This window comes from Oncorhynchus mykiss, chromosome 31, assembly GCF_013265735.2.
Source record: "Oncorhynchus mykiss isolate Arlee chromosome 31, USDA_OmykA_1.1, whole genome shotgun sequence".
NCBI classification, from domain to species: domain Eukaryota; kingdom Metazoa; phylum Chordata; class Actinopteri; order Salmoniformes; family Salmonidae; genus Oncorhynchus; species Oncorhynchus mykiss.
The window spans coordinates 4,211,649-4,237,474 of NC_050571.1; the positions used below are offsets into that span (position 1 = coordinate 4,211,649).

The following is a 25,826-nucleotide window of genomic DNA, read 5'->3' on the forward strand; positions in this document are numbered from 1 at the left end:
CTTGTGGAGGGGGGGTTAACTGTCTTGTGGGGGATTTACTGTCTTGTGGGGGATTTACTGACTTGTGGGGTTTAACTGCCTTGTGGGGTTTAACTGCCTTGTGGGGTTTAACCGCCTTGTGGGGGGTTAACTGTCTTATGGGGGATTAACTGCCTTGTGGGGGGGTAACTGTCTTGTTGGGGATTAACTGTCTTGTGGGGGATTAACTGCCTTGTGGGGGTTTAACCTTGTGGGGGTTTAACTGCCTTGTGGGGGATTAACTGCCTTGTGGGGGTTTAACTGCCTTGTGGGGGATTAACTGCCTTGTGGGGGTTTAACTGTCTTGTGGGGGATTAACTGCCTTGTGGGGGGGTTAACTGCCTTGTGGGGGGGGGGGGGGTTAACTGCCTTGTGGGGGTTTAACTGCCTTGTGGGGGATTAACTGCCTTGTGGGGGTTTAACTGCCTTGTGGGGGATTAACTGCCTTGTGGGGGGGTTAACTGCCTTGTGGGGGTTTAACTGCCTTGTGGGGGGTTAACTGCCTTGTATGGGTTTAACTGCCTTGTGGGGGTTTAACTGCCAGGTGGGGGTTTAACTGCCTTGTGGGGGTTAACTGCCCTGTGGGGGATTAACTGCCTTGTGGGGGATTAACTGCCTTGTGCGGGGTTAATTGCCCTGTGGGGGATTAACTGCCTTGTGGGGGATTAACTGCCTTGTGGGGGTTAACTGCCTTGCTAAAGGGATAAATGACAGATATTTTCACCTTGTCAGCTAGGGGATACGAACTAGCAAGGAAGGAATGGGTGGTAGTGTAGTTAGCCTTCAGTCCAATGGCAGAAGAAGGAGGAATTGGGTGGTAATGTAGTTAGCCTTTAGTCCCGTGGCAGAGGAAGGAGGGAAGGGATGGTAATGTAGTTAGCCTTTAGTCCCGTGGCAGAGGAAGGAGGGAATGGGTGGTAATGTAGTTAGCCTTTAGTCCCGTGGCAGAGGAAGGAGGGAAGGGATGGTAATGTAGTTAGCCTTTAGTCCCGTGGCAGAGGAAGGAGGGAACGGATGGTAATGTAGTTAGCCTTTAGTCCAATGGGCGAGGAAGGAGGGAACGGGTGGTAATGTAGTTAGCCTTTAGTCCAATGGGCGAGGAAGGAGGGAACGGATGGTAATGTAGTTAGCCTTTAGTCCAATGGGCGAGGAAGGAGGGAACGGGTGGTAATGTAGTTAGCCTTTAGTCCAATGGGCGAGGAAGGAGGGAACGGATGGTAATGTAGTTAGCCTTTAGGCCAATGGGCGAGGAAGGAGGGAATGGATGATGCTCCTGCAGTGTCACTCAGTAGAATGAGCTCGGGAGCAACAGTTGGGCTGCTGCATGTTCTTCAACAGCAAACGGAAAGGGTTCCTCCGGCGCCTGCCTCTCTTCCCCTCCCGCTCCCCTCTCTTCCAGGCCAAGCCCTTACCCAACAACCCCTGGGTGGTCCCAGAGGCTGGTGGAGGGTTGGAAGTCAGGGGCATGGCAGCTGGGTTTAGGGGAGGAGGGGTGGTGGGCAGGGGCATGGGCATGGTGGCTGGGTTGAGGGGAGGAGGGGTACAGGGCAGGGTCATGGCGGCTGGGTTTAGGGGAGGAGGGGTGGAGGGCAGGGGCAAGGCGGCTGGGTTGAGGGGAGGAGGGGTGGAGGGCAGGGGCATGGCGGCTGGGTTTTGGGGAGGAGGGGTACTGGGCAGGGGCATGGCGGCTGGGTTGAGGGGAGGAGGCAGGGCAGGGGAGGGATGCTTTCTGAGCTTCTCAACCTGCTTCTCCAGGTGTTTCTGTATGGCTGAGCCCAGGACGGCTACCTCTACCACCGCTCCATACACCTCCCACGTCATCCCCCTCTCGTCCCACCTCACCTCCTGCACCGGCTCGTCTGACCTCTCCTCTTGCTTTGTCTGCTCCTCACCCTCTTTTGCTTTCACTTCAGATTTGTCTTCCCTTCTGTCCTCCTTCGTCTCTTTTGTACTCTCCCCCCTCTCTTGTTTCTCTTTCTTCTCCTCCCCCTCGCTCTCCTCTTTCTTCTCCTCCCCCTCTCTCTCGCTGAGCTCTGCGAAGGCTGTGGGGGTGGCGGGGGCCGTTTTTGGTGTCATGGGTGCCGTGGAGACAGAACGGAACTCCACCTGCTGGCCCACCTGCAGCTCAGCATCCTTAGTCTCCGCACCCGTCCTCCTAGAGGATGCTGGGAAGAGGAAGGCGTCGGCGCCAGCCCCCTGGGGTGGGGTCATGGGACTGGTGGCTACAGACTGGTACTGAACCACCTCCAGACACCTAGAGGATGCTGGGAAGGGGAAGGCGTTGGTGCCGACCCCCTGGGTTGGGGTGATGGGGCTGGAGGCTACAGAGTGGTGCTGTTCTGTCTGGTTGGGTTGGGCAGTTCCACTGTTGTCCACTAGGCTGTGCAGTTCTGTCTGGATGGGTTGGGCAGTTCCACTCCTGTCCACTAGGCTATGCAGTTCTGTCTGGGCAGTTCCACTCCTGTCCACTAGGCTGTGCTGTTCTGTCTGGATGAGTTGGGCAGTTCCACTCCTGTCCACTAGGCTGTGCTGTTCTGTCTGGATGGGTTGGGCAGTTCCACTCCTGTCCACTAGGCTGTGTTGTTCTGTCTGGATGGGTTGGGCAGTTCCACTCCTGTCCACTAGGCTGTGCTGTTCTGTCTGGTCACTAAAGCGGAGCTTCGATTCCTCTCCTATTTGTTCAGGGTGCTTGTTTTTAGTCATAGATTGTGGTGATGTCATCCGCTTCGTTTCCGTTCGGATGTCTTCACCGGAAGGAGGGAGAGAATCTTCCCGTCTGTTTCCGTGTGAGTCGGGGTTCACGACCGTCTCTGCGCTTTCTGGTTGAGCTACGTCGTCACTTCTCCCATCGTCCAGGCTGTTTTGGGGCACCGGAGGAACGACCTTCGCCCCCTCAATGTTGTCTACCTCCACAGACGCCTCAGGCTCAGTGGAGTGAATAAATGACATAATCTCCTCCCTTCTCTCCTCCTCCTCCTCTTCTTCCTCCTCCTCTTGTTCCTCCTCCTCTTGTTCCACAACTCCGATGCTGTCATGCTGGGTGACCAGAATGGTAATCTCTTGATCGACAGTGTCCCCAGTCGCCCCATGTCGCCCTCTCCTTTTAACCTCCTCTGGTTCTGGATCACCGGCGTAGTTGTGACAGAGTCCATCAGTCTGAGGATCTGAGTAAACCGAGCTATCTGGAGGGATGTTGGACTGAGACTTTGTCTCTTCAGCCACCTCCTCTTTCGGAGCGCTACATTTCAGTACCGGAGCTAACATCAGACGAGGAGTAACTACAACAGGGTCCGATGTCGTTTCCCTCTCGTCCCTCCCCTCTTTCTCTCTCCTCTCCTCCGTCCTCTCCTCCCCTTCTCTCCTGTTGAGCTCTGGGAAGGCAGAGGGGATGGTGGGGCTGTTGTTGTTTTTTGGAGTCATGGGTGCAGTGGCGACAGAACGGAACTCCACCTGGTGCACCACCTGCAGCTCTGCGTCCTTAGTCTCCGCACTCGGCCTAGAGGCTGCTGGGAAGGGGAAGGCGTCGGCGCCAGCCCCCTGGGGTGGGGTCATGGGACTGGTGGCTACAGAGTGGTTTTGTACCACCTTTAGACTCCTAGAGGATGCTGGGAAGGGGAAGGCGTCGGCGCCAGCCCCCTGGGGTGGGGTCATGGGACTGGTGGCTACAGAGTGCTGCTGAACCACCTTTAGACTCCTAGAGGATGCTGGGAAGGGGAAGGCGTCGGCGCCAGCCCCCTGGGGTGGGGTCATGGGACTGGTGGCTACAGAGTGCTGCTGAACCACCTTTAGACTCCTAGAGGATGCTGGGAAGGGGAAGGCGTCAGCGCCAGCCCCCTGGGGTGGGGTCATGGGACTGGTGGCTACAGACTGGCACTGAACCACCTTTAGACTCCTAGAGGATGCTGGGAAGGGGAATGCGTCAGCGCCAGCCCCCTGGGGTGGGGTCATGGGACTGGTGGCTACAGACTGGCACAGAACCACCTTTAGACTCCTAGAGGATGCTGGGAAGGGGAAGGCGTCGGCGCCAGCCCCCTGGGGTGGGGTCATGGGACTGGTGGCTACAGACTGGTACGGAACCACCTCCAGACTAACCTGGGTCTGCATGTGCTCTCTGTGTCTCTCTGTCTCTCTCTCCTTCTCTGTCTCTGTCTCTCTCTCCTTCTCTGTCTCTGTCTCTCTCTCCTTCTCTGTCTCTCTCTCCTTCTCGGTCTCTCTCTCCTTCTCTGTTTCTGTCTCTCTCTCCTTTTCTGTCTCTCTCTCCTTCTCTGTCTCTCTCTCCTTTTCTGTCTCTCTCTCCTTCTCGGTCTCTCTCTCCTTCTCTGTCTTTGTCTCTCTCTCCTTCTCGGTCTCTCTCTCCTTCTCTGTCTCTGTCTCTCTCTCCTTCTCGGTCTCTCTCTCCTTCTCTGTCTCTGTCTCTCTCTCCTTCTCGGTCTCTTTCTCTCTCTCCTTCTCGGTCTCTTTCTCTTTCTCTTCTCTGTCTTTTTTTATCTCTTCATCTATCCCTTTCTCTTTACCTAACTCCTTCTCTTTCTCTCTCTCTCCATCTTTCTTTCTGACATCCTCTTTCCCTATCTTCTCCACTTTCTCTCTCTCCTCCTCCTCCTCCTCCAGGGAGAACTCTCTGTGTGAAGCCTCACACTGTGGGTGGTGGTTATTCAGATATTTTTGGGGTAAGTAGAAGTCCTCTTCTGTTGCATGGCCCTGTACTGAGGGGAGTATTTGAACAGTGGGTGTTCCAAACTCAGCACTCCCTGTAATCTGAGTGCTTTCCACCACAGGGTGTGAGTCCAGCTGAACAGCAACATCACCTGAGTCCACTGCTCTAATAGCTGTGATAGGTATGATAGTTGTGTCTCCGTGCTCCAACGACTCCCCATCCAACCCCACACCAATCATAGTGTGCATGTGACGTTTTGGCTGACAGTCTTGATTGACAGACTGGTGACTGGTATCCATACGAGGCTCCTCAGGGGCAGTGGTGATGTCAGAGGTTCCTGTGCAAACAGCTGTGATGTCAGAGGTTCCTGTGTACACAGAGGTGATATCAGAGGATTATGTGCACGCAGAGGTTATATAGGAAATATTTACAGCAGTACAGTGATGCTCTACGGATACCATTTCAGCTTTGATGCATGTGAATCAAATACCATTTCAGCTTTAAGGCATGTGATTAAAGATATCATTTCAGCTCTAAGAATTGAATCAAGTTCCCTTTCAGCTCTAAGCATTTAATCAAGATGCCATTTCAGCTTTAGGGCATGTGAAACAAGATGCCATTTCAGCTTTAGGGCATGTGAAACAAGATGCCATTTCAGCTTTAGGGCATGTGAAACAAGATGCCATTTCAGCTTTAGGGCATGTGAAACAAGATGCCATTTCAGCTTTAGGGCATGTGAAACAAGATGCCATTTCAGCTTTAGGGCATGTGAAACAAGATGCCATTTCAGCTTTAGGGCATGTGAAACAAGATGCCATTTCAGCTTTAGGGCATGTGAAACAAGATGCCATTTCAGCTTTAGGGCATGTGAAACAAGATGCCATTTCAGCTTTAAGGCATGTGAATCAAGTTCCCTTCCAGTCAGTCAACTTTGGTATAACATACCTACGGGGAGTCGCATTCTCGCGACCTCGGCTGAAGGGGGATCAAGGGGTATATCAATCTCCCCAAGGGTGAGAGTGACATGTTGGTTCACTGTCCACAAGGGGGAGCCCCTCACCCATAGGTGTCTCATTGCTGCGATTCATTGCTGATTCCTGCCTGTAGCTCACCAGTCCCTATGAGGCGTCTAGTGATACAGGTTCTGGGCTCCATCAAGGATTTGTTTTGGGTAGCGGAGTCGAGTGAACTAGCAGGGTTGGACACGGCCACGCTGTTATCCCACGCGCAGTCTCTGTGGTTCACATGAGCCCCCAAATCAGCTGTGTCTCCAGTTCAAAGCTTTTCATTCCTGGGAATTAAATTAAAGTACGAACGAACGTTGCAACAAAAGGTGTCTGTCCCTTTCCCAGCTAGGTTACAAGGCGCATTGTCTCCAGTAACTATGACTGGTCGGTAGGGTAACGTCTACTTTTAATGCGTGCGCGATCCAGCACTGGCTGCCGGTCCTCATCTTACCGCCTAAACCGAGTGAGGCTCCTTGTGACCCATAGTGACCCATAGTGACCCAGAGTGACCCATAGTGACCCAGAGTGACCCATAGTGACCCATAGTGACCCAGAGTGACCCATAGTGACCCGGAATGACCCATAGTGACCCAGAGTGACCCATAGTGACCCATAGTGACCCAGAGTGACCCATAGTGACCCAGAGTGACCCAGAGTGACCCATAGTGACCCATAGTGACCCAGAGTGACCCATAGTGACCCGGAATGACCCATAGTGACCCAGAGTGACCCATAGTGACCCATAGTGACCCAGAGTGACCCATAGTGACCCATAGTGACCCAGAGTGACCCAGAGTGACCCATAGTGACCCAGAGTGACCCATAGTGACCCAGAGTGACCCATAGTGACCCATAGTGACCCGTAAACACATTTTTTTCCCAACAGTATTCACCTCTGTTAAAATGTTGTCTCTCGTATGCGAGTTCAGTGAAAAGTGTTATTTCTCCATGTTCAGACACACGGTTGTCAAGTGGTGGAAATGGAAGAGGAACCAATCTCTCCCAGTCCACAAGGTGGCGTCCCTAACCTTCAGCGCGTCTTGCTGTCAGCTCCGACCAATGGCTCCCTTCTCACTGTCAGCTCCGACCAATGGCTCCCTTCTCACTGTCAGCGGACACTGGTGTGGATTGCACTATATGTCAATTACCCAGAGTATCTGGCGCTCAGGCGCTACCCCCTGTTTTTGTTGGACCGGCTTGTGCAGGTTAGAATCAACAATATGTCAGAGGTGGCATGCTTCAACAGATGGGGGAGACTGTTTCTCTGTCTCTCTGGAGTGAAGGCTGATCTTATAACCAGGTGGGACTCTGTCTCTCTCTGGAGTGAAGGCTGATCTTATAACCAGGTGGGACTCTGTCTCTCTGGAGTGAAGGCTGATCTTATAACCAGGTGGGACTCTGTCTCTCTCTGGAGTGAAGGCTGATCTTTTAACCAGGTGGGACTCTGTCTCTCTGGAGTGAAGGCTGATCTTTTAACCAGATGGGACTCTCTCTCTCTCTCTCTCAGGAGTGAAGGCTGATCTTTTAGGTATGGGACACTTTTGGCCGTGCCAAAGTAAATCTTTACCCATCGCGAGAAGTGCAGTGTTGACTTTTTTTTGAGGGACCCGAGTGACCCGTTGGGAACGGAAGCTCTCGCGCACCAGTGGCCTCAGAACCTCCTTTACGTGTCTCCGCCAGCGGTACTGATTTAGCCCCCGTTAGAGAGGGTGCACCAGGAGGGCTTGTTGTCCCAGGCGCACGGGCAGTTTTACCATTGATTCTTGTGGCTCACCGTTGGCCCAGGCAGCCTTGGTTAGCGGACCGTTGGCGGGGACCATTGGAAACTCCCGTTGCGCAGCAACCTATTGTCCCAGGCACACGGGCAGGTTTGGCAAATGAGGTCAGAGATTTGGTTCCTTTGGGCCTGGCCCCTAAGAGGGCCAATCTGATGGCTAGAGGATTACCTCTGAATGTAATTTGACCAACTTTTTGTCTGTTTTACTAATCCAGTTTACGGCAGGGTATCTCTCTAAGCACTGGATCGTGGGGGCTATCTCCCTGGGATATAGGAGAAAGAGGCGAGGGTTAGCTAGTGGTGTATGCGCCCACTCCACCAGGGGTCTGGCAGCGTCTTGGGCGTTGTTTAAAGGGTTGACTATAGGAGATATTTGTGGTGCAAAGAGTTGGGTATCACCACACACCTTCTCCTTTATCTCGTGGATCTCACTGCTCTCAGTATAGCCCACAGGGTGCTTACTGATGGGACAGGGGAACTGCTGCATCTGGCCAAGTCAGGTCTGGGTGGTCTGCTGTACCTGGAGGGGTCTGGGTGGTCTGCTGTACCTGAAGGGGTCTGGGTGGTCTGCTGTACCTGAAGGGGTCTGGGTGGTCTGCTGTACCTGAAGGGGTCTGGGTGGTCTGTTGTACCTGGAGGGGTCTGGGTGGTCTGCTGTACCTGAAGGGGTCTGGGTGGTCTGCTGTACCTGAAAGGGTCTGGGTGGTCTGCTGTACCTGGATGGGTCTGGGTGGTCTGCTGTACCTGAAGGTGTCTGGGTGGTCTGCTGTACCGGAAGGGGTCTGGGTGGTCTGCTGTACCTGGAGGGTTCTGGGTGGTCTGCTGTACCTGAAGGGGTCTGGGTGGTCTGCTGTACCTGGAGGGTTCTGGGAGGTCTGCTGTACCGGAAGGGGTCTGGGTGGTCTGCTGTACCTGGAGGGTTCTGGGTGGTCTGCTGTACCTGGAGGGTTCTGGGTGGTCTGCTGTACCTGAAGGGGTCTGTGTGGCCTGCTGTACCTGAAGGGGTCTGGGTGGTCTGCTGTACCTGAAGGGGTCTGGGTGGTCTGCTGTACCTGAAGGGGTCTGGGTGGTCTGCTGTTCCTGGAGGGTACTGGGTGGTCTGCTGTACCTGAAGGGGTCTGGGTGGTCTGCCATTTCATTTAGTATCCGTTGGGGTCGGCTTGGGGCATGATTATATTATCCCATAGAATGTTCGGTCGAAGTTAACTGACTAAAATGGAACGTAACATTATGACTATACCTACTGTTCCCTTCAGGAGGGTTATGAGGTAAAACGACTATAACTACTGTTCCCCGCAGGAGGTTATGAGGTAAAACGACTGTGACTACTGTTCCCTGCAGGAAGTTATGAGGTAAAAAGACTGTGACTACTGTTCCCTGCAGTAGGATTGAGATACAATTATTATAACTACTGTTTACTGCAGGAGGGTTATGAGGTAAAACAACTATAACCACTGTTACCTGCAGGAGGGTTATGAGGTAGAACAACTATAACGACTGTTCCCTGCAGGAGGGCTATTAGGTAAAACAACTATAACCACTGTTACCTGCAGGAGGGTTATGAGGTAAAACGACTATAACTATTGTTTCCCTGCAGGAGGGTTAAGAGGTTAAATGACTATAAATACTGTTCCCTGCAGTAGGATTGAGATAAAACGACTATACCTACTGTTTCCTGCAGGAGGGTTATGAGGTAAAACAACTATAACCACTGTTCCCTGCAGGAGGGTTATGAGGTTAAATGACTATAACTACTGTTCCCTACAGGAGGGCTATGAGGTAAAACAACTATAACCACTGTTACCTGCAGGAGGGTTATGAGTTTAAATGACTATAACTACTGTTTCCCTGCAGGAGGGTTATGAGGTAGAACAACTATAATGACTGTTCCCCGCAGGAGGTTATGAGGTAAAACGACTGTGACTACTGTTCCCTGCAGGAGATTATGAGGTAAAACGACTGTGACTACTGTTTCTTACAGGAGGTTATGAGGTAAAACGACTGTGACTACTGTTGCCGGCAGGAGGGTTATGAGGTAAAATGACTATAATGACTGTTCCCCGCAGGAGGTTATGAGGTAAAACGACTGTGACTACTGTTCCCTGCAGTAGGATTAAGATAAAATGATTATAACTACTGTTTACTGCAGGAGGGCTATGAGGTAAAACGACTTTACCTACTGTTTCCTGCAGGAGGGTTATGAGGTAAAACAACTTTAACCACTGTTACCTGCAGGAGGGTTATGAGGTAAAACGATTATAACGGCTGTTCCCTGCAGGAGGGTTATGAGGTAAAATGACTATAATGACTGTTCCCTGCAGGAGGGTTATGAGGTAAAACGACTATAATTACTGTTTCCCTACAGGAGGGTTATGAGGTAGAACAACTATAATGACTGTTCCCTGCAGTAGGATTGAGATAAAATGATTATAACTACTGTTCACTGCAGGAGGGCTATGAGGTAAAACGACTATACCTACTGTTTCCTGCAGGAGGGTTATGAGGTAAAACAACTTTAACAAATGTTACCTGCAGGAGGGTTATGAGGTAAAACGATTATAACGGCAGTTCCCTGCAGGAGGGTTATGAGGTAATTTGACTATAATGACTGTTTCCTGCAGGAGGGTTATGAGGTAAAACGACTATAACCACTGTTTCCATGCAGGAGGGTTATGAGGTAGAACAACTATAACGACTGTTCCCTGCAGGAGGGCTATGAGGTAAAACAACTATAACCACTGTTACCTGCAGGAGGGTTATGAGGTAAAACGACTATAACTATTGTTTCCCTGCAGGAGGGTTATGAGGTAAAATAACTGTAACTACTGTTCCCTGCAGGAGGTTATGAGGTAAAACGACTGTGACTACTATTCCCTGCAGTAGGATTGAGATAAAATTATTATACCTACTGTTTCCTGCAGGAGGGTTATGAGGTAAAACAACTATAACCACTGTTACCTGCAGGAGGTTTATGAGTTAAAACGACTGTAACTACTTTTCCCTTCAGGAGGGTGAGGTAAAACAACTATACCTACTGTTTCCTGCAGGAGGGTTATGAGGTAAAACAACTATAACCACTGTTACCTGCAGGAGGGTTATGAGGTAAAACGACGATAACTATTGTTTCCCTGCAGGAGGGTTATGAGGTAAAATAACTGTAATTACTGTTCCCTGCAGGAGGGCTATGAGGTATAAATCTAGAATCTAGAATTGGCTTCCTATTTCGCAACAAAGCATTCTTCATTCATGCTGCCAAACATACCCTTGTAAAACTGACCATCCTTCCAATCCTCGACTTCGGCGATGTCATTTACAAAATAGCCTCCAACAAATTGGATGCAGTCTACCACAGTGCCATCCGTTTTGTCACCAAAGCCCCATATACTACCCACCATTGCGAACTGTACGCTCTCGTTGGCTGGCCCTCGCTTCATACTCGTCGCCAATCCCATTGGCTCCATGTCATCTACAAGACCCTGCTAGGTAAAGCCCCCCCCCCTTATCTCAGCTCGCTGATCACCATTGCATCTCCCACCTGTAGCACACACTCCAGCAGGTATATCTCTCTGGTCACCTCCAAAACCAATTCTTTCTTTGGCCGCCTCTCCTTCCAGTTCTCTGCTGCCAATGACTGGAACGAACTACAAAAATCTCTGAAACTGGAAACACTTATCTCCCTCACTAGCTTTAAGCACCAGCTGTCAGAGCAGCTCACAAATTACTGCACCTGTACATAGCCCACCTATAATTTAGCCCAAACAACTACCTCTTTCCCTACTGTATTTCATTTATTTATTTATTTTGCTCCTTTGCCCCCCATTATTTTTATTTCTACTTTGCACATTCTTCCACTGCAAATATACCATTCCAGTGTTTTAATTGCTATATAGTATTTACTTTGCCACCATGGCCTTTTTTTTGCCTTTACCTCCCTTATCTCACCTCATTTGCTTACATTGTATATAGACTTGTTTATACTGTATTATTGACTGTATGTTTGTTTTACTCCATGTGTAACTCTGTGTCGTTGTATCTGTCAAACTGCTTTGCTTTATCTTGGCCAGGTCGCAATTGTAAATGAGAACTTGTTCTCAACTTGCCTACCTGGTTAAATAAAGGTGAAATAAATGTAAAAATAAATGTAAAAAATGACTATAATTACTGTTCCCTGCAGGAGGGCTATGAGGTAAAATGACTGTAACTACTGTTACCTGCAGGAGGGTTATGAGGTAAAAACGACTGTAACTACTGTTACCTGCAGGAGGGCCTGAGGTAAAAACGACTGTAACTACTTTTCCCTGCAGGAGGGCCTGAGGTAAAACGACTGTAACTACTTTTCCCTGCAGGAGGGCCTGAGGTAAAACGACTGTAACTACTTTTCCCTGCAGGAGGGTTATGACGTAAAATCGACTACTGTGTAACGGCTGTCGTGGGTTGAAGAAGGAGTAGACCAAAGCGCAGCGTGGTACGTGTTCATATTTCCTTTAATTAACTGAACCCTAAATACAAAAGAACAAGAGAATAAATGAAAACCGAAACAGTCCCCCGTATGGTGCAAACACTGAAACGGAAAACAATTACCCACAACCCATAGTGGGAAAACAGGCTGCCTAAGTATGGTTCTCAATCAGAGACAACGATTTAAATCTGCCTTTGATTGGGAACCATACCAGGCCAAACACCAGGAAATATAACACACAGAACAAAAACATAGAATGTCCACCCCCAACTCACGCCCTGACCAAACTAAAATAGAGACATAAAAAAGGAACTAAGGTCAGGACGTGACATAATGTTATAGTCGTTTTACCTCATTACCCTCCTGCAGGGAACAGTAGTTATAGTCGTAACGTTACGTTCCCTGTTATAGTGATTCTGATATTCCTTTTAATATGTAATCTGTAATATGATTACATTGGTATTTACACGTGGAAATATTTCTTGCCAAACAAGCTGTATCGAAGATACAGAGACTGAAGAGAGTCTCTGGAGTGTTTTTTTTGTTGTCCTAAATGACAAGCATTAAAACACATGTACTTATTATCGTCAGATACAGCTCTTCACAATACGCTAGAATTTGGTGAGAATATACATGCATTTTTTGGTAGGAATGATGTCTTTCAAATCTTTATTGTATCTTCAAAAAAATAACCTATGCGTCTTTACGATTCCAATCTTAGTTGACGTCTACATTTCTTAAACCTCCCACGTAACGCATCATTCTTTGAGACATGCGAAGAAACGCACTCAGATGTCATAAAACCAAGACCTTATAGAGTCAGTGCAGAAAAGAAAACCGCTCAAACATGCACACGAGAGAAAACACGAGAGGAAACATGAACATTTGTCCTCGGAATATGACGCTGGAATCACAACACGGTGGAATCTCCACAGCCTACAGCTAATGATACATACCTCAGCAGTCCAACAGAGAGAGGACTCTTCCCATGGTCCACAGTGCAGGTCTCCTATAACAGCCACATCTCGTCTCTGTGAATCAAACTACGTAGCTCTTCCTTTTTCCCCCTCCTGCGTGTTGTTCATAGATTATGATTGCAGTGAGCTAGAGTTTGTGGTTCCAGAAGGATCTGTTTCTGCGTTTGTTTGGCAGGCAGACAGGCAGGCAGCCATGCAAGAGGCAGGCAGGCAGGAGGCAGGCAGGCAGGCAGGCAGGAGGCAGGCAGGCAAGAGGCAGGCAAGAAAGAGGCAGGCAAGAAAGAGGCAGGCAGGCAGGAGGCAGCTCTCCTTGTTATCTGCTGTGTGTGTGATAGTGTGTTGTATTGAAAAGGTTCTGATAGCCAGTTTCCCTGGAAACCGGTGTTCTACGTTCTGGCATGAAGTGAGTTTAAAGGTAACGACGAGAGAGCAGTTCTCTTCCTCATCAAGAGCAAATGATAGTCATTAAACCTCTGTTCTCATAGCAACGCCAAGGCTTTCATCGTGACAGGGCTATATTACAAAGAAATACAAGAATTAAAAAGTTACATCATTTATCTATGTATATGTATGTACGTGTGTATGTGTGTATGTATGTATGTACTGTATGTATTTATGTATGTATGTATGTACAGTATGTATGTACAGTATGTATGTATGTATGTATGTATGTATGTATGTATGTACAGTATGTATGTATGTATGTATGTATGTACAGTATGTATGTATGTATGTATGTATGTATGTATGTACAGTATGTATGTACAGTATGTATGTATGTATGTATGTATGTATGTATGTATGTATGTATGTATGTATGTACAGTATGTATGTATGTATGTATGTATGTACAGTATGTATGTATGTATGTATGTATGTATGTATGTACAGTATGTATGTACAGTATGTATGTATGTATGTATGTATGTATGTATGTATGTATGTATGTACGTGTGTATGTATGTATGTATGTATGTATGTACAGTATGTATGTATGTATGTATGTATGTATGTATGTATGTATGTATGTACGTGTGTATGTATGTATGTATGTATGTATGTACAGTATGTATGTATGTATGTATGTATGTATGTATGTACAGTATGTATGTACAGTATGTATGTATGTATGTATGTATGTATGTATGTATGTATGTATGTACAGTATGTATGTATGTACAGTATTTATGTACAGTATGTATGTATGTATGAATGTATGTATGTATGTATGTACAGTATGTATGTATGTATGTATGTATGTATGCATGTATGTATGTATCTATGTATGTATGTACAGTATGTATGTATGTATGCATGTATGTATGTATGTATGTATGTATGTACAGTATGTATGTATGTACTGTATGTATGTATCTATGTATGTATGTACAGTATGTATGTATGTATGTATGTGTGTATGTATGTATGTACTGTATGTATGTATGTATGTATGTATGTATGTATGTATGTATGTATGTATGTATGTGTGTATGTATGTATGTACTGTATGTATTTATGTATGTATGTATGTACAGTATGTATGTACAGTATGTATGTATGTATGTATGTATGTATGTATGTACAGTATGTATGTACAGTATGTATGTATGTATGCATGTATGTATGTATCTATGTATGTATGTATGTACGTGTGTATGTATGTATGTATGTATCTATGTATGTATGTATGTATGCATGTATGTATGTATGTATGTATGTATGTACAGTATGTATGCATGTATGTATGTATGTATGTATGTATGTATGTATGTATGTACAGTATGTATGTATGTATGTATCTATGTATGTATGTACAGTATTTATGTATGTATGTATGTATGTATGTATGTATGTATGTATGTACAGTATGTATGTATGTATGTACAGTAGGTATGTATGTATGTATGTATGTATGTATGTATGTATCTCTCTCTTGTAACAGTGGGTTATTAAGACCAATCTAAACCACCAGGTCAGAGTGTATGTCCTGTACTGTACTGTATGTGTGTGTGGGTATATGTATGCATGATCATGCGTGTGTGCTTGCTTGTGTGTATGTTTGTGTGTGTACATATACACTGTGAGGTAACCGTAGCCAAGGAGACCTCGTTGATGACGCCCAATAGCCAAGCAGCCCTGCATCCTTCCTACCGTGTGCTATAATTCACTCACTTCCTTCAATCCCACCTTCTTGGAGAGAAATAATCACAACAGCTGGATGGACACACACACACACACACACACACACACACACACACACACACACACACACACACACACACACACACACACACACACACACACACACACACAGGTGGCTGGTATTAGGGCTTTTGTTTGTATGTATGTATGTATGTATGTATGATTTAACTTCCTGACTGATGTCTTGAGATGTTGCTTCAATATATCCACACAATTTTCCTTCCTCATGATGCCATTTATTTTGTGTAGACCAGTAGACCAGTCCCTCCTGCAGCAAAGCACCCCCACAACATGATGATGCCACCCCCATGCTTCACGGTTGGGATGGTGTTTTTCAGCTTGCAAGCCTCCCCCTTTTTCCTCCAAACATGACGATGGTCATTGTGGCCAAACAGTTCTATTTTTGTTTCATCAGACCAGAGGACATTTCTCCAAAAAGTACGATCTTTGTTCCCATGTGCAGTTGCAAACTAGTCTGTCTTTTTATGGCGGTTTTGGAGCCGTGGCTTCTTCCTTGCTGAGCGACCTTTCAGGTTATGTCGATATAGGACTTGTATTACTGTGGATATAGATACTTTTGTACCTGTTTCCTCCAGCATCTTCACACGGTCATCTGCTGTTGTTCTGGGATTGATTTGCACTTTTCGCACCAAAGTACGTTCATCTCTAGGTGACAGAACACATTTCCTTCCTGAGCGGTATGATGGCCGCCTGGTCCCACGGTGTTTATACTAGCGTACTATTGTTTGTACAGATGAATGTGGTACCTTCAGACGTTTGGAAATTGCTCCAAAGGATGAACCAGGCTGATTTATTTGGATTTTCCCATGATGTCAAGCAAAGAGGTACTGAGTTTGATGGTAGGCCTTGAAATACATCCACAAGTACACCTCCAATTGACTCAAATGATGTAAATTAGCCAATCAGAAGCTTCTAAAGCCATGACATAATTTTCTGGAATTTTCCAAGCTGTTTAAAGGCACATTCAACTTAGTGTATGTAAACTTCTGACCCACTGAAATTGTGATACAGTGAATTATAAGTAAAATAATGTGCCTGTAAACAATTGTTGGAAAGATTACTTGTGTCATTCACAAAGTAGATGTCCTAACCGACTTGCCAAACTGTCGTTTGTTAACAAGAAATTTGTGGAGTGGTTGAAAAACAAGTTTTAATTACTCCAACCTAAGTGTATGTAAACTTCCGACTTCAACTGTAGGTCCTGAATGGCAGGAAGCTTAGCTCCAGTGATGTACTGGGCCGTACGCACTACCCTCTGTGGCGCCTTATGGTCAGATGCCGAACAATTACCATACCATGCGGTGATGCAACCGGTCAAGATGCTCTCGATGGTGCAGCTGTAGAACTTTTTGAGGATCTGGGGACCCATGCCAAATCTTTTCAGTCTCCTGAGGGGAAAAAGGTGTTGTCGTGCCCTCTTTACAACTGTCTTGGTGTGTTTGGACCATGATAGTTTGTTAGTGATGTGGACATCACCAACATCCCGCTCCACTACAGCCCCGTCAATGTTAATGGGGGCCTGTTCAGCCCTCCTTTTCCTGTAGTCCACGATCAGTTCCTTTGTCTTGATCACGTTGAGGGAGAGGTTGTTGTCCTGGCACCACACTGCCAGGTCTCTGACCTCCTCCCTATAGGTTGTCTCATCATTGTCGGTGATCAAGCCTACCACTGTTGTGTCGTCAGCAAACTTAATGATGATGTTGGAGTCGTGCCTGGCCACGCAGTCAGGGGTGAACAGGGAGTACAGGAGGGGACTAAGCACACACCTCTGATGGACCCCAGTGTTGAGGATCAGCGTAGCAGATGTGTTGTTGCTTATCTACCCTTACTACCTTGGGGTGGCCCGTCAGGAAGTCCAGGATCCAGTTGCAGAGGGAGGTGTTTAGTCCCAGGGTCCTTAGCTTAGTGACGAGCTTCGTGGGCACTATGGTGTTGAACGCTGAGCTGTAGTCCATGAACAGCATTCTCACATAGGGGTTATTTTGCCCAGGTGGGAAAGGGCATTGTGGGGTACGATTGAGATTGTGTCATCTGTGGATCTGTTTTGGCGGTATGAGAATTGGAGTGGGTCTAGGGTATCCAGGAGGATGCTGTTGATGTGAGCCATGACCAGCCTTTCAAATCACTTCATGGCTACAGACGTGAGTGCTACGGGGCGGTAATCATTTGGGCAGGTTACCTTCGCTTCCTTGCGCACAGGTTCGTCTGAGGGCTCGTCTGAGGGCTCGTCTGTGGGCATGGCGGGATTTCTTCTAAGCATCCGGATTAGTGTCCCGCTCCTTGAAAGCAGCAGCTCTAGTCTTTAGCTCGATGCGGATGTTTCCTGTACTCCATGGTTTCTGGTTGGGATTTGTACGTACGTTCACTGTGGGGATGACATCATCGATGCACTTATTGATGAAGCTGATGACTGAGGTGGTGTACTCCTTAATGCCATTGGATGAATCCCGGAACATATTCCAGTCTGTGCTAGCAAAACAGTCCTGTAGCGTAGCATCCATGTCATCTGGCCACTTCTGTATTGAGCGAGTCACTGGTACTTCCTGCTTTAGTTTTTGCTTGTAAGCAGGAATCAGGAGGATATAATTATGGTCAGATTTGACAAATAGAGGGTGAGGGAGAGTTTTATAAGCGTCTCCGTGTGTGGAGATGCATACAAACATCCAATGGATTTGGATACGGCTTTAGAGCAGATTTCTGCAGCATTAGTAAAGATGTGATCAATATACAGTATGTGAAGGATTTAATTCCTGTGCTGTTTGTAAATACCTTGGTAGGTTGACTGATAACCTGAACCAGGTTGCAGGCACTAGTTACAGTTTGAAGCTTTTTCTTGAGTGGGGCAGCTTGATGAAAGTCCGTCAATATTTAGGTCACCCAGAGAATATACCTCTCTGTTGATATCACATACACTATCAAGCATTTCACACATGTTATCCAGATACTGACTGTTAGCACTTGGTGCAGCTTCCCACCAGAATGGGCTTTAGGTGAGGCAGATGAACCTGTGGAGTGGTTGAAAAACAAGTGATAATAGTTATATTACTTCAACAGTATTTAACATTATCCAGATACTGACTGTCTATAGCAGCTTCCCACCAGAATGGGCTTTAGGTGAAGCAGATGAACCTGTAGCCATATTACTACAACAGTATTTAACATGAGATCCTCTCTAAGCTTCACATGAATATACACAGCAACACCCACACAATCCTGTCTCTCCTGTAGATGTTGAAACCATGTCTTGCTACCGCTGTATCATCAAAGGTATGATCTAAGTGAGTTTCAGAGATTGTCAGAATATGAATGTCATCTGTTACTAGCAACTTATTAGCTTCATGAACCTTGTTTCCTAGGCTACACATGTTAACGCGGGGCTATTTTGAGCACTTTTCTTGGATGCTTGATTGTTGTGATTGTTTCACTGAGCGGTTCATCAGCAGTAGACATGACGGGGACATTTATTTATATTTGAGCCGATAGTGCAGGGTGAGCATCACACAGTGGACAGACGTCCTACCAGGGCACATCACCTCAGTGCTAACAGCATAACTCTGGTTCATAGGCTCATGATTACAGCATACAATAGCTGTAGGATTAACTAGGGGCATTCGGAAAGGGGGGGGGGGGGGGGGTTAGAGGGACATACATTAGGTTACTTACGTTATGACTGCCAACGTCCCTGGGACAATGTACATATGCCGCAGCACTACGACAACTCAGTGACACAATGGCAGGGCTTGGGTCACTGATAAGTCATTGTCTCAATGCAGCCTTGAAATGTGGGGCTCCTGACTAGGAGTCCAGGAGCCAAGATCATCTTGATAAATTAGTCTCAGCTTTACCGATAAGAACTAAGCCAAGCTTTCATATTGTTACAGGTAACAATAAATTGCAAAGGTAGCATTTTGTATTTATTTTGTCTTGTTCCTGCCTGCATCCTCTGGTATTTTCTTTCTGGAAGTGTGCACATTTTAAACAAGCTAAGGTTTTACCGATAAGAACTAAGCCAGGCTTTTTTCATTGTTACAGGCATCAGTACATTGTGTAGGCAGCGGCAGCACCGTTTCTTTGGGGGCCGGAACACCGTGTTCCAATGTTGGCACAGTCAAAATCCTCACTATGTCACTTTCCAAGGCCTCGGCCAATCCCTGGCCGCCTCACAGCTCTCTGAATTCTGTTGCTTAGCAACCGGCGCTGTGATAGGAGGGAGGTGTGTGTGTGTGTGTGTGTGTGTGTGTGTGTGTGTGTGTGTGTGTGAGGAGCGCTGAAGTAAACAACTCAGATAAAATGCTCATCAGGAGTCTGATGCCCAAAAGACAGTTAACATAGTGATGATAGTGATCATAGTGATGATAGTTATGATAGTGATGATAGTGCTGATAGTGCTGATAGTTATGATAGTTATGATAGTTATGATAGCGCTGATAGTTATGATAGTGATGATAGTTATGATAGTGCTGATAGTGCTGATAGTGCTGATAGTTTTGATAGTGCTGGTAGTGATGATAGTGCTGATAGTTATGATAGTGATGCTAGTTATGATAGTGATGATAGTGATGATAGTTATGATAGTGATGATAGTGATGATAGTGATGATAGTGCTGATAGTGCTGATAGTTATGACAGTTATGATAGTGCTGGTAGTGATGATAGTACTGATAGTGCTGATAGTTATGATAGTTATGATAGTGCTGGTAGTGATGATAGTGCTGATAGTTATGATAGTGCTGGTAGTGATGATAGTGCTGATAGTTATGATAGTGATGATAGTGCTGATAGTAATGATAGTGATGATAGTTATGATAGTGATGATAGTGATGATAGTTATGATAGTGATGATAGTTATGATAGTGATGATAGTGATGATAGTTATGATAGTGATGATAGTCATGATAGTGATGATAGTGATGATAGTTATGATGGTGATGATAGTGATGATGTGCTGATAGTTATGATGGTGAAGATTGTGATGAGTGTGCATCTATTAAACACACTTATCATACAAATAATTTTATATATATATATATATATATATATATATATATATATATATAAATATCACTGTATGTCCCTTTCTGAATTGTTGATAATGTCAACAGTTTATTTGCATGATAAATGCATTAAGTGAAGTGTTTAATGTAGTGAGATACAGTGCCTTCAGAAAGTATTCATACCCCTTGACTTATTCTACATTTTCTTTTGTGTTACAGCCGGAATTCAAAATAGATTAAATATATTTTTTTCTCACCTATTTACACACGATATCCCATAATGAAAAAGTGAAAAAATGTTTTTAGACATTTTTGAAAATGTATTGAAAATTAAATGCCTGTGCTTAGCTCTATTCCATACATTTTTGTCCTAAAACATCTCTCTAGTCCTTGCCAATGACAAGCATACCCATAACATGATGCAGCCACCACCAGGCTTGAAAATATGGAGAGTGGTACTCAGTGATGTGTTGTGTTTGCCCCAAACATAATGCTTTGTATTCAGGACATGGAAGTTCATTTTTTTTGTAAAATGTTTTGCAGTTTTACTTTACTGTCTTCTTACAAACAGGATGCATGTTTTGGAATATTTTTTATTCTGTACAGACTTCCTTTATTTCACTCTGTCATTTAGGTTAATATTGTGGAGTAACTACCATATTGTTTTCTCCTATCACAGCCATTAAACTCTGTAACTGTTTTAAAGGTCACCCTTCCCCGAGTGGTTTCCTTCCTCTCCGGTAACTGAGTTAGGAAGGATGCCTGTATCTGGGTGTATTGATGCAGCATCCAAAGTGACATTTATAACTTCACCATACTCAAAGGGTATTCAATGTCTGCTTTTTTATGTTTACCCATCGACCAATAGGTGTCCTTCTCTGAGAGGCATTGGAAAACCTCCCTGGTCTTTGTGGTTGAATCTGTGTTTGAAATTCACTGCTCGACTGAGGGACATTACAGATCGTGTGGGGTACAGAGATGAGGTAGTCATTCAAAAATCATGTTAAACACTATTATTGCACACAGAGTAAGTTCATGCAACTTATTATGTGACTTGTTAAGTACATTTTTACACCTGAACATATTTAGGCTTGCCATAACAAACGGGTTGAATACTAATTGACTCAAGACATTTCAGCTTTTACATTTTTAATTAATTTGTAAAAATTGTTTAAAAAATAAACATAATTCCATGTTGACATTATGGGGTGTTGTGTTTTTATTGTGACACAAAATCTAAATTTAATCCAATTTAAAAAAATGAATGCTGTAACACAACAACATGTCTCTCTCTCTGTAGGCTCTGTCCCCTGTTGCTATGGTAGCGTACAGTATGTGTTGCTGTAGATACCCTTGCTATGGTAGCTCTGTTCATACAGGTACAGTAGCTAGTCTTTGTGTGAGGTTCCTGTGAAAGGTGAATATCTCTGATTCAAGAGAACTCATGTCTTTATTATCTTTGGTAAAAAAAATAATCAGATATAATGAAACACTAGGAAAACAAAAAGAAAGTGTCACATTGTGGAAAAGAAGCCGTTGGGAAACAATTTCAAGAACATCTTTCAGGGTGGAACGTTTGTTCTGCGTTGTGTACGATTTTTACATTTTTTATTTTCTTCTGGCGTAAGGATTTGTATTAGCACCCTATTCCCTTAGTACTGCACTACTTTCAGCAGGTAGTGCAGGATAGGGTGCCAGGATAGGGTGCCAGGATAGGGTGCCACTTATGAAGATTTCCCTCTGTAAAGGAAAGGCTGGAGGGATCATTTAGTCCCCAGCTTCTGTCCAAACTCCTTGATGGTGTCGGTTGCCTTGTCTGCTGCCGTTCCAATGACCGCATGTGTCTGTCGGCTGGCCTCTGTGGCCGCTAGAGAGAGAGAGAGAGAGACAGAGAGAGAGAGAGAGACAGAGAGAGAGAGAGAGAGAGAGACAGAGAGAGAGAGAGACAGAGAGAGAGAGAGACAGAGAGAGAGAGAGAGAGAGCGAGAGAGAGAGAGAGAGAGAGAGACGAGAACACCTTAGTGTATTACATGGTCCTGTTGTTAGAGGTAAACAGATGTCTCATCAATGCCTCAACGGGGTTTTTTAAAATGGATAAACTACATGTGTGTGTGTGTGTGTGTGTGTGTGTGTGTGTGTGTGTGTGTGTGTGTGTGTGTGTGTGTGTCTGTATGTGTGTGTGGTGTGTGTGTGTGTGTGTACTGTACCTATGTTGGTTGTTTCCTTGGAGGACTCTGCCACCTGCTGTACAGTTTCCTGAGCTGCCTGGACTGAACACAACACAGTAGCTATGTTATAACAGGTTATGACAGGTTCTGTCAGCTGTCATCACATGACAGGTTATGACAGGTTATGACAGGTTATGACAGGTTATGACAGGTTATGACAGGTTCTGTCATCACATGACAGGTTATGACAGGTTCTGTCATCACATGACAGGTTATGACAGGTTATGACAGCTGTCATCACATGACAGGTTTTGACAGGTTCTGTCAGCTGTCATCACATGACAGGTTATGACAGGTTATGACAGGTTATGACAGGTTATGACAGGTTATGACTGTTTTTAGCAGGTATGCCGGTATGTTTCAAACAGTGTTACTCAACATTCTCCTTCAACAAGACTGAACATTAGACAGGGGTTATAGTGAATTTTGTATATTGTTCTTTCCACTCACAACAGGATTTTCACAGACTGCTGTATCAAGTAGGATTTTCACAGACTGCCTTATCAAGTAGAATTTTCGCAGACTGCTGTATCAAGTAGGATGTTCACAGACTGCTGTATCAAGTAGGATGTTCACAGACTGCTGTATCTAGTAGGATATTCACAGACTGCTGTATCAAGTAGGATTTTCACAGACTGCTGTATCAAGTAGGATTTTCACAGAGTGCCTTATCAAGTAGGATTTTCACAGACTGCTGTATCAAGTAGGATATTCACAGACTGCTGTATCAAGGTGGATTTTCTGTCTCAGGAGAAATGATATACAAAATAAATCCTCTAACTTCACAGATTAAAAGATAGATGATTTCAAGGCTTTATAAGGCAAATACAACGTAATGGTTTTTGCATTCACTGACTTGAGACAGAGATAATGAATATTATCCAGACGACCTGTTGAACTTTAAGAGGTTATGATGCGAGATCTATTTCCTGGGTCACCCAGTTCGAAACATCAAGCAAATCCCATCAAGTTAACGAGGAAGCTGTTCAATGGTATTTATCTAATTGCCTGCACAGCAGAAGGAGATAGTTGGCATCCTTTCTACACGGATACTACTAAAGTTACTAAAGTTAAGTTCTCCTACACCGTCTAACGAAGAGAAAAGCTCTAGCGTCATACCATTACCTGCATGCTCTGTGACTCCCTTGGCTGCTGATTGAGTGGAGCCCTTCAGCCCTTCAAAAGATTTCTTAAAAGAGGCCATGATGTTTTTCAATCTCTCTGTCTCTCCCTGGTCCTCTGTCTCCTTGGAGGCTCTTGTCCTCTGTCTCCTTGGAGGCGCTGGTCCTCTGGTTCTGGTCCGGACAGCAGCAGTGGTACAGTAGAGCGGGTTAGAGAGGGGCAGTACAGAGAGCACTGGTGCAGAGAGGTGGAGGTTTAATACCCTCTGTTAGTGGCCCGGGGCTACTGGATGTTCCGGATGGATTAACCAGACTAAACCTCACTACACAGCCTAGATTACACAGGCATCCCAGCTATGACAGGGCCCCACCTCAGCAGATTCTAAACACTCTGTTGGTCTGTCTGCTAGCACAGAGGCACAGACACCCAGAGTCACACCATACAGAATGGGAGAAAGGGATGTAGAGACAAAGAGAGAGAGATTGTGTATGACAGAGACTCACTGATACGACAGAGAGAGAGAGAGAGAGAGATAGATAGATAGATAGATAGATAGATAGATAGATAGATAGATAGATAGATAGATAGATAGATAGATAGATAGATAGGGAGGGGGCGGGCGGGCGGACGGACGGACAAACAGGGGGGCGGGCGGGCGGACACAGACAGACAGACAGACAGACAGACAGACAGACAGACAGACAGACAGACAGACAGACAGACAGACAGACAGACAGACAGACAGACAGACAGATGATGGATGGATGGATGGATGGATGGATGGATGGATGGATGGATGGATGGATGGATGGATGGATGGATGGATGGCTGGATGGATGGATGGATGGATGGATGGATGGATGGATGGATGGATGGATGGATGGATGGATGGATGGATGGATGGATGGATGGATGGATAGATAGATAGATAGATAGATAGATAGATAGATAGATAGATAGATAGATAGATAGATAGATAGATGGATGGCTAGATAGAGGGTGTGTGTGTAAAGAGGTCTGAACTTCCTGGTTTGAACATTCTAATAAACAACCCACACTTAGTTTCTTTTTTCTGACGTTTTTATTTACAGAAGGTGTGTTAGTTTGTCTGCATTGACACATAAACCTTTATATTGACAAGTCCTGCACTTTAAAGCACATATTGATCTGACAACCATTATGATTTCAAGACATAATATATTGACTTTAACTTGTTAAAATCTTCAGTACACACACACACACACACACACACACACAAACACACACACACACACACACACACACACACACACACACACACACACACACACACGTAGTTTATCCATTTCTAACAGATAGTTCCACCAAGAATGATTTCACAAGCAACTATAAAGATACAATGTATAAAACTCTGACTTAAAAATACATTAAATTAATATAAACGTGCTCCAAAAGTAAATCCAAAAGAGAGAACCCACAAACAGACATTGTACACACTTATAGAATGTTATTGGTAGTAGTCATATCTATATCTGCAATCGGATTAATTATTTTCTAACGCCCCCAACGTTGTTGTTGGAAGATGAGAAAAATACACCTATTATTATCTCACATTTATAAATACAGAAAACACACAAAGAGTCACACGCATAGAAATAGAGTCCAGTCTTGAATGGGGAGGCCTGTTCTATGGATCGTATTTCTATGGTCACAAGCCATATAGGCCTGGTCCGGGGGTCTCGTTTCCATTGGGAGGGAATCAAGGAAACGAGACTCGAGACAGCGGGCGGCTCTTCTACACCTCAAGAAACAACTACACGACCCAACACATTACAGCGGTAACATGACATTTACAATATAGCATCGATTATCAGAAAAGATTCGTCTTGAAGAGGAGGAGGAATGTTTTGTCTCAGGTGGAATTCTTGTTTGTGGATTTTGTACATTTTTTTTTTTTTGCAACGGGATTAGATTTGTTTTGTTGTCGTAGTTTCAGCATCTGTTCTTTTTGTTTGAATACATGTCGGTATTGTGCTGCTGGTTGGATGGAGAACTGGACTGGTGGATTTATGCCTCTTGTTCGTAGTCCTGCTCCTGCTCCTTGGAGAGAAGAGAGAGACACAGAGCTCAGAGAGGGAGACAGTATTTAAATAGAGACAGAGCTCAGAGAGAGGGAGACAGTATTTAAATAGAGACAGAACTCAGAGAGAGGGAGACAGTATTTAAATAGAGAGGAGAGAGAGACAGAGAGAGGGAGACAGTATGTAAATAGAGAGGAGAGGGAGACAGAGAGAGGGAGACAGTATTTAAATGGAGACAGACCTCAGAGAGAGGGAGACAGTATTTAAATAGAGAGGAGAGAGAGACAGAGAGAGGGAGAGTATT

At 45.4% G+C, this 25,826-nt stretch overlaps 1 protein-coding gene across 4 annotated transcripts in view; it reads right to left on the reverse strand.

The window, feature by feature from the left end:
- Nucleotides 1–24,520: 24,520 nt before the first annotated feature.
- The window catches only part of LOC110513918 (beta-synuclein), a 54,323-nt gene continuing 53,017 nt past the window's right edge, over nucleotides 24,521–25,826 (reverse strand). The window contains exon 5 of one of the 4 annotated variants that reach the window (XM_036970242.1): nucleotides 24,521–25,535. In XM_036970242.1, the coding sequence (XP_036826137.1) occupies nucleotides 25,509–25,535 (27 nt within the window). In that variant the 3' untranslated portion in view covers nucleotides 24,521–25,508. Of the gene's footprint in view, nucleotides 25,542–25,826 lie in introns of all 4 variants that reach the window. The other 3 variants (XM_036970241.1, XM_036970239.1, XM_036970240.1) reach the window with 3 other exon arrangements.